General features: G+C 43.5%; 1 protein-coding gene across 1 annotated transcript in view; it reads left to right on the forward strand.

Annotated features, from left to right (window-relative positions):
* Positions 1–10,000, forward strand: part of LOC143748449 (F-actin-uncapping protein LRRC16A-like) — a 46,504-nt gene that overhangs the window by 17,574 nt on the left and 18,930 nt on the right. The window contains exons 16-21 of the mRNA XM_077240490.1: positions 1,236–1,340; positions 2,346–2,415; positions 2,625–2,706; positions 2,945–3,044; positions 3,170–3,224; positions 3,619–3,791. Of these exons, the coding sequence (XP_077096605.1) occupies positions 1,236–1,340; positions 2,346–2,415; positions 2,625–2,706; positions 2,945–3,044; positions 3,170–3,224; positions 3,619–3,791 (585 nt within the window). The remainder of the gene's footprint in view (positions 1–1,235; positions 1,341–2,345; positions 2,416–2,624; positions 2,707–2,944; positions 3,045–3,169; positions 3,225–3,618; positions 3,792–10,000) is intronic.

Below are 10,000 nucleotides of genomic sequence, written 5' to 3' on the forward strand. Positions count from 1 at the left end.
TTAGAGACCCCTCACCAAGGAGCCTGGTTTCCATCAGGGCAGCAATGTCGATATCATAGCGGCTCAGTTCGGCTGCAACCAGGGCTGTCCTTCTATGGGGTCTTTCAGACCTGCCGTAGGAGTCCAGGAGGGTTCTTATGTTCCATGTTGCCAGTTTAAGGGTATAGAATTTATTTATTTTGTTTCGACTGCAGAGGTGGAATGACCCGACAGGCGCGGTATCCTGTCCAGGTGTAAGTTGAGTGGGCATTTTTTAGGCCACCTTTTCTAGGCCCTTCCTCAGCTTGAGGTGAGCAGTGCAGTTCCTGAATAGGACTGCTCAGTCGCACAAGGGTCTGCCGAGAACAGCTGCCACTCAGCCCCAGCTGTTATACCTTGTGCCGCTGACGTGCAGGGCTCTGACTAAGAGCTCCCAGTCTATTCAAACCTGCCCCCGTCATCAGATACCCCATCGCCGCCAGACTTCAACCATAAGTAGATCCAGGTAATATTCAGCGTTGGTCAGAGGTGGAAAACCTACGCAAAGAATTTTTTAAAGTGCTGAAGGGGGTGCGCTCTCCCCAGTAGCACTAACTTCACCATGCCGAGTTGGGTCTGGTGGCAAGGGTGGGCCCAGGACGACCAGCTCCTCGTCCTGGCTGCAGGAGGCTGCCGGGACCTAGATCTGTTTAGGCCCGTCTATTGTGTGTCTCCAGCGCATTGCTTTTCTGTTGGGGTGTGCTCCCTTAGCCTTGCCTCAAGAGGCTAACCCACAAGGCAGTGGGGCTATTTACCCATAGCTGGGGCAGTGGTTGACGGGCGTCAGGGCGTGTCCATCGTGGTGGGCCTGCACACCACATCTCTGGGGCCCACTGCTGCTCCGAGATCCCCTGCAGTTTAGCCTGGGACTGCGAGGTACCCAATTACCAAGTGTGGCCGCGAGGAGGCACTGCAGGAGTCTTGGTGGTGGAGAGGCTATGTACTGGCGGAGGAGACTTACGCACTCGGCTCCTCTTTTCACCCCCTATGAGGGGGCTAGCCAGCGGCGGTAGTTAAAAAGCAGAAAGTTGCAAAGCAGCATACACTAACTACAAGCAGCTCCATACGCCACACTACTGCACTAGACGCTTCACACACACCCTGTGTCACACACACACACACACTCTCACACACACACACAAACACACACACACACACACACACACACACACACACTCACTCACTCACACGTTTCAGTCTGATGGTCTGTGCTGCAGGAGAGGGAAGGAGTTTCCGTCCTCCTTCAAGCAGTTCTTCAGCAGTGCTTCGTCCCTCCAGAACATCTGCCTTTCTGGAACCAGACTCCCTTCTGAAGGACTCAAGTGAGTTCAGTCCAACAGTCCATCCAGACCCCTGATCATGTTCTGCTGATGTTCTGCTGATGTTCTCCTGATGTTCTGCTGATGTTCTGCTGATGTTCTCCTGATGTTCTGCTGATGTTCTCCTGATCATGTTCTGCTGATGTTCTGCTGATGTTCTCCTGATCATGTTCTGCTGATGTTCTGCTGACGTTCTCCTGATCATGTTCTGCTGATGTTCTGCTGATGCTCTCCTGATGTTCTTCCTCTGTTCTCCTGATGCTCTCCTGATGTTCTCCTGATGTTCTGCTGAGGCTCTCCTGATGTTCTGCTGATGCTCTGCTGATTTTCTGCTGATGTTCTCCTGATGTTCTTCCTATGTTCTGCCGATGCTCTCCTGATGTTCTTCCTATGTTTTGCTGATGTTCTTCCTATTTTCTGCTGATGGTCTCCTGATGTTCTTCCTATTTTCTGCTGATGTTCTCCTGATGTTCAGCTGATGTTTTCCTGATGTTCTGCTGATGTTCTCCTGATGTTCTGCTGATGTTTTCCTGATGTTCTGCTGATGTTCTCCTGATATTCTGCTGATGTTCTGGTGATGTTCTCCTGATTTTCTACAGATGTTCTTCCTATTTTCTGCTGATGTTTTCCTGATTTTCTCCTGATGTTTGGCTGAGGTTCTCCTGATATTCTCCTGATGTTCTGCTGATGTTCTTCCTATTTTCTGCTGATGTTCTTCCCATTTTCTGCTGATGTTCTCCTGATGTCCTGCTGATGTTCTTCCTATTTTCTGCTGATGTTCTGCTGATGTTCTCCTGATGTCCTGCTGATGTTCTTCCTATTTTCTGCTGATGTTCTCCTGATATTCTCCTGATGTTCTGCTGATGTTCTGCTGAAGTTCTTCCTATGTTCTCCTGATGTTCTGCTGATGTTTTTGTTCTCCTGATGTTTTGCTGATGTTCTGCTGATGTTCTCCTGATGTTCTGCTGATGTTCTTCTGATGTTCTGCTGATGTTCTAATGTGTTCAGAGCTCTGCTGCTTGGTCTGGCCTGTAACTCTAACCTGAGAGATGTAGCTCTGGACATCAGTGGCTGTGAGGTACTGTCCCGCACCAAACCTTCTCAAGGGCCACAACATTTGAGGAATAAAACTGCAAATTAAAAAAATATATAGATTATTTTAATAATATTAATTATTACTATGACAACTTAATAAAAAAAAAAAAAAAAAAATATTACTGTCATAATATTTAGTTTTGACACACACAGGCCGGTCGACACACACTCACCTGTTGTTGTTGTGTTTAGTTGCGGTCAGCAGGCGCTCAGATTCTGGAGGGCTGCATCGCTGAGATCCCAAACATCACCAGCCTGGACGTGTCTGACAACGGTTAATACACACACACACAAACACACACACACACACACAAACACACACACACACACACACACACACACACACACACACACACACAAACACACACACACACACATGCTCACACACACACGCACACGAGCACACACACACGCACACGAGCACACACACACAATCACACACACACTGCCGTCTGCTGCTGTGTTGATTCAGTACTCAGGTGTGTGTGTGTGTGTGTGTGTGTGTGTGGCAGGGCTGGACTCGGATATGTCTACGCTGCTCGAGTGGCTCGGGAAGAACCGCTCCATCAAACACTTGTCCATCGGCAGGAACTTCAGCAACATCAAAACCAAGTGAGACTCTAAATAAGTTCTGAGCTCATGTGACGCTCACAAATAATGCAATCCAGTTCAGTTACAGTGTGTGTGTGTGTATGTGTGTTTGTGTGTGTGTGTGTGTGTGTGTGTGTGTGTTTCAGGAATCTCGGGCAGGTTCTGGTCTCCGTGGTCCAAATGATTCAGGAAGAGGATTCAGTGAGTCTGTAGATCCGTCCCGTTTGGATGCTGCTTTGTTTCCCTATCACAGATTTTAATAATCATCATAAGTTAAGCATCATTTGAAACTGCAAAACACTCCAAATTCATCCTGTGAAAAGCGTTTCGAAATCAAACATTGCATTAGGGCTCATTTCGCCTAGTGGGCGAAGTCATGTTTCAAATTTGGCAACAACATTTCCTGCATCAAATCTTGACATTATGCATGTCTTTGGAAAGCTCTGAGACTCAACGTTTCATCTTCAGCTGCTGTTTTGTGATAGAAGTTAGTTATATTAATTTCTGACGGGAGAATGCATAATTTTACCTGGGTGTCAGACTCTGTGTGTGTGTATGTGTGTGTGTGTGTGTGTGTGTGTGTGTGTGTATGTAGCCGCTGGCGTCTCTGTCTCTGGCAGACTCGCGTCTGAAGGCCGATCTGTCGCTGGTTCTGAACGCTCTGGGCGGGAACACCAGTCTGACACACCTGGACATCAGCGGGAACAACATGGGGGACTTCGGGGCCAAGATGCTGGCCAAAGCCCTGCAGGTCAACACCAAACTCAGGTGACACACACACACACACACACACCAAACCCAGGTGACACACACACACACACACACCAAACTCAGGTGACACACACACACACACCAAACTCAGGTGACACACACACTCAACACACTCAGGTGACACACACACACACCAAACTCAGGTGACACACACCAAACTCAGGTGACACACACACCAAACTTAGGTGACACACACACCAAACTCAGGTGACACACACACACACCAAACTCAGGTGACACTGTTGTAAACCTTGTTCTTCTTAAGTGTAGAAAAACTCAGAAGCGAAGACCAGGAGACTTGGCTAATCTTTTAAGCAGGATTCTTTATTTGCTGTGGTCTGCTTCATCCAAAATCTTACCCAAGTCTAACTAAAGCAGTATACAGTAGTTCATATACCCTTTAAGGGGGAGGAGTTACATAAAGGTGGGAGAAACTCTGAAACAAAAGCATGTAAATGAGGCATACAGGCTTAGGAGCCTGCCCTATACTGAGAGTGTTACCAATTCCAATCCAATCAGCCGTGGTTTAGGGTCCGTGACGTTCCTATGGGTAATAGTCTTTTCTGGTAGGAAGTGATTTTCTCGTGAGAGGCGTGATTCATATGTTGTATGAAACACTTGATACTGCGGACGCATAGATAGTACGCCAGTAGAACAAACAACAACATAATTGCTATTTCCTTTATCCACAGCCAGGGTTTCCCAATCAAGTTTCCGAACCATGAAGAATTATCTTCAGTCATCTGATGTAATTTTGCTGAAAGATCAACAATGTCTTGTTGGATTTTGTTCTAGTTCTCTGTTGTGTCCATTAACCCGGTGCAGCACTCAGGTCCGATGATGGTGCAGGCTCCTCCTTGTGTTGAATCCAAGGCCACTCTGTTCTGTAAGATTATTATCTTGTGCGAAGCGAGAGTATCTGTGATGTTACTGGTACGACAATCTTGATCATGTTGATGGATGACTGAAGGTTTCGTATGTGTTATGGATTCGTTATGTATTTTTATTTTTATTTTTTTGTGATAGTTGGTTCGGCAGTGGGTCTGGTCGTTTTCTTGAGGTTTTCTTGTGGCTTCATACGCAGATGACGAGGTCGGTGCGTATGCGTCTCGGGACAGTCATCAGGGGTATCTGCACAGAGTAAGAAAGAAAACAAAAGACAGGAGAGCAGTATTTGTTCAAACACTAGGGTTGTAAACTTTTTCTGAGTCTGCTATTGTTGTTCCATCTTTCCCTATTTCTTAATTCCTTTGACACCTAAGGAAGAGTGAGGTAAGGATGGACTAAGATAGGGAAGGCCTATGAGGGAATCTTCACCCCAGGGTTAACACCGAAGCCTGTTGCGTTCGGTTCTTCCCGGGGCTCCTCACTGGTTCCGTGTCCTAACCTATCCCTGTAGGTGGGGGAACAACGTTACAGTGTGAAACATTAGTCAAGGTTTTTTTTTTCCTGACACAATACTGCAGCTGCTGTAATCAACATCACTTAATGTGGTTCATGCCACATAGGCTCTAATGGCTTGTTTCTGAATTACTTTCAATTACTTGAGCTGAACCGTTAACAAACAACTCAAATCCTGAATTCTCTATGGGAGTTTCTTTTACTTCCCTCGAAGGTGTGTATGTAAGCGTAACACAATCATGAGTCATTTCTCCTTCATCCTCTAACAAATCCTCAGTCATTGCAGACATCATACATGAGGATGGGTTCTTGACTGGTGCACGCTGTAAAACAATGTTCGGGGCTGTGAGGGTAGTTAACCAATTTCCCCAATGGGAGGAGGTGACAGAAGTTTCTTTTGTTTCATTCATCAGTGTGGACACTGCATGAAGTCATTTTACATTTACAGTCTGACCTAACACCATTACTGATGAAGGGTCTGTGCTGTAGCATAACATTTAAGACTGTGAGTTTACTTAACTTAGTGTTCCCCAAAGGAAGGGTGAGACCGTCATGTCCTTTTGTTCTATTAAACAAAAATAAGTATTTTGTCTTTGTTGTAAGTTACTGGGGAAATAAAAGGAGTCATAATGTAGTATTAACTTTGATACCCACGCTCTATTATAGTCATTTCATGCCCTTCTAAAAAAGAAAAATTGGAAAAAAATAAACACAGAGCTCGTTTGACCCTTATTTCTGGATGCATTATTGTCTCGCGAGATCTGATGCGAGGTTTTGGCTGTCGTGGACGGTCATTTTAATAATGCAAATGAGGGGCGCGTTGATTGGTGGCAGGAAGGAGGGGGCTTGACACCGCAGGTAACTTCAGCATATCATTCCAAAAAGAGATCATGGCGCAAGTTGTTAATGAACCCGACCTGGCCGCGACCTACGGGATTCAACCGTATATGTTTGAGCCAGACTCTAAACCAGAGCTGGAAACGGAAGAGGAACAACAGTCAATTGAAGGACGTCTACATCAACATGTCTCTGAATGGTAAAGACAATTTTTTTGACTGAGACATATACATTAACATCAGTAACGAGCTAAAACGTTTTTTTGCTATTTTCTCCCACATAAGTTTAGCTTTAATTTAATGTAGATTACATTAATGGAGATGTAGTCTACTTTATTTTCAGCTTACAGTGGTTATAGAGATTAACGTTTGCTATAATGTGTTGTTTTTGCCTTTTTTGACGTTGTGGTTTTTTAGATATTTAATAATTTTCATCTGCAGACATGTAACGTTATGTTTTTCTTAATGTTTATTAATTCTTGACTGTTTTTTAAATTGATCTATCCTTATCTATTATATAAAAAAATCAATACAATGATATGTTGTCATTGTTATATTATATACGATTATATTAAATAATAGCTTGATCATTTTCTAGTCTGTTTATCACTGAGGGAAAACTTAATAATTACAATGTATCAGATTTTAAATTAGTAATTACTAAATTACTAATGTCCAGTGAAGTGGCTCATTTGCTAAAATACCATCCTGACTCATGCATATACTCTAAAACAGCCTTTAGATAGGTGGACACTGCAGTGGATATTATGCATCAAAGTGTCAATGTCATAATCTCCCTCTTGTCTACTCACAGCAGTGTTTGTAATTTGACAGATATATCAAAATCATCTTGTCATTCGTTTGCATACAAGCATTGTAACCTACTGTTACTGTAGTGTAAAACAAAGTGGAAAGATGTGGCTAGCATTCGTAGAAGCCATTCCCCGTGTTTACATCACATACATTAACCGCATTAGTAGTTAGCTGCTGTTTGTTACACAAAATATAGTAATAAAAACACAGTCTTACCGTTTCAAATTCAGGCAAGTCCCTGATTGTTGGAATGGCACCTTTTTCCAAACGTAGCTTTGAGGCAAACTTCGCCTGATATTGCCCCAAATTTGTAAAAGATTCTTTTGTGAAATGTTTAGCGCAGACAACTAACGTTGAGCAAGTTGAGATGGTTGTTGGAACAGCGTCATTAAAAATTAATCTCATCCACTTGTCCCTTGTAGTTTGGTCAGTTTTGGGTAAAGAAAAAACATTAGAATGTGGATTATGACAGTCAACCACAGAGCAACTCATGTGTGCACTACGTTTCTGCATCTTTCTTGACTGAATATGATGGGGAGAGGGGCAGGGCGGGCCTCCTCTGCGGTGTCCATATATGGTATATCCGGCCCCGTCTTGATGTCAAGTCGGGGGAGAAATTGAAAGCTCGTATTTGAGTGCGCGTGCACGTTGGCTAGTTTAAGAACCCTGGGGTAAACAAACGATCGCTTTTGAATATCGGCATCCCGGCCAATGTATAATGGTTAGTAGGGATGGGCATTCGATTAAATTTTCTTAGTCGATCGTCGGGAGAATTAACGATCGACTATCGATTAATCATTAATATTTTTATATTCAAATTCATTATTTATTTTTATATTATATACTTTTTATAAATTAAAAATGCAATGAAAATACAAAAATACAGCGCGTTTATCCTCGATTGGATCTTTATTACAAGATGATCAACTTGTGGCAGTAAAACTGGACGTTCGGTTAGGCTAAACTTGAAGATATATGCGCTGCGGTGCTCGGAAGCAACGGAACCTGCAGCTGCGAGTTGGCGTTCTTAAACAGAGACCCTCGTTTGTTCCAACATAATAAATAATAAAAAAAATCATGTTAAACAATAACTTAACCAAAAACATAATAATACATAGATCTGACAGGTTTTGTCAAAATGTAACTCAAAACTATCCAAGAACGGAGTCGAGAAAGAGAGTGAGAGAGATTAGCCTACCTACTGTAACAATCAATTCGGCTAGGCTACTTAACAAAGCCTCATAAAAAATAACTAGTAACTCACATACAACTTCTACACCAGTCTACTGATTTTTGTTGAGAAAGATAAGCATGTTGATGACATGATCTGAGGTCAGACGCGACCGCAACCTGACCGTCAAGCCTCGTTTACACTTTCGCCTGGCTCTGCAGCGCGAGTCTCCACAGACTGCGCGCGCACCTCCCCAAACAGACGAGGCGTTTATACTCGACGCGCTCGCCTGTGAAACACCGAACACCGCAATGACGTCATTTTTGCCGCGCTCACCTTCGCGCCCGTGCGGACGCGTCGAGTGTAAACAAGGCTTCAGTCCAGCCGCTGAAAACACCCGCTCTGAGGGGACTGACGTTGCCGGGATGCACAGGTACCTCCGCGCTAACTTGACCAACCAGCCCGGGGAACACGTTCACTTTCCACTCACACTACGCAACGCAGCAGCATTAGTTTAATGATAATCGATAACAAATTAACGTGATCGACGAAATTCTTTATGATCAATAATCGATCGTCGATTAATCATGCCCGTCCCTAATGGTTAGTCAATCATAACATACATTGATTCTCATGGAAAAGTGAAAATTGCACAGTATGACTCCTTTCAGCACTCACAGCCCAAATGGTTAACACGTCAACAAGCTGCCCCAGTTTAATGATGAGGGGAGGGGCTGCTTCAGAGTAGCAAGCAGACTGAGTAGGAGCTGAGTAACATTGTTAACTTGTTTAAAGTTCTTTTTGTTTTTCCTACACTCTTTTCGACAATGTCCATGTTTACCACAGTAATAACAAATGCTGCCCTCTCTCTTAGGACATTTGCGTTTCTGTTGATTCTCTGTGTTGACCTTAAAGGATGCTGCTGCAATTTTTACTCTTGCCTTGACATCAGAATCTCTTTCCCAAGTAGCTAACCTGTCCAAGTTGTTTTGCAGGGTTCTAGCGGACCATGTGACTTCTAAGAAAAGCAATGCTTTTCTATGTTCTGACAACAGACCATCAAACCATGTGCGAACTAGGGGACCATTTTCTTCTAGCACCATCTCTGAAGTGTCAGCTATCCCACTGTATGCTGCTGCTGACTGACAAAATCTTTGAGTGTACTCACTAACATTCTCATCTTTCTTCTGTACACAACTAGTGATCTTTGACCAGTCCATGTTCGGTCCAACAATGTTCTTTAATGCTTTCAGAACTCCCTCTCTCAATTCATCTTTTCTGGCATGTTGTAGTTCAGAAGTAACAGCAGACTCAAAACTGTTGAATTCAGATTCAGTTAGAATTTGTGACATCAGCTGTGTGACTTCTGCCAACGACATGTCGTAAAGACGCATTTTACTGATCAATGCCCTTCTAAATACAGAAAAATCTGTACGTACCGAAGGTAAGCTTTAGGATAGTCTTTCTATATCCTTAGGTCTTAACGCTTTGGCAACAGTTTGGTTTTGGACAACAGAAGAGTTGGGAGGAACACTTTCAGTTCCCTCAATTCCCTGAGATCTTCTTGCGACACATACCTTTACTGAATCTACAGGCTTATCAGTTTCTGATTGGATGGCTACATCTGTTTCAAAGAAAGCTTTTAAATCAGGATAAACCTCCTCTGACTGTTGGTCTTCTGAGTCACATTTGGTTGAGGCCTTGTTATGGCCCACCTTATTCGTGAGACAGGAAACTTGAGTGAACAATTGTTTGTTCTGTTCTTTTAACTTAGCAATACACCTAGCTTGTTCTTGTGCAATGGATAAGCTAAATTCTTTGTGGCAGCAGATAATGCCTTTTATGTTTCTCTTCCTGATACATGCACCCAACACCTTTTTGCATTCTTCAATGGACCATACTTTTTCTGGGTGAATATCAAATTTCTTTCTCAAATCCAATCTGAATGACTCAGTCACTATGGAGTCCATCTGCTCCCCAAACAA

Source organism: Siphateles boraxobius, unplaced genomic scaffold, assembly GCF_051911475.1.
Source record: "Siphateles boraxobius isolate OS27281-9 unplaced genomic scaffold, OSU_SipBor_1 234, whole genome shotgun sequence".
Taxonomy (NCBI): Eukaryota; Metazoa; Chordata; class Actinopteri; order Cypriniformes; family Leuciscidae; genus Siphateles; species Siphateles boraxobius.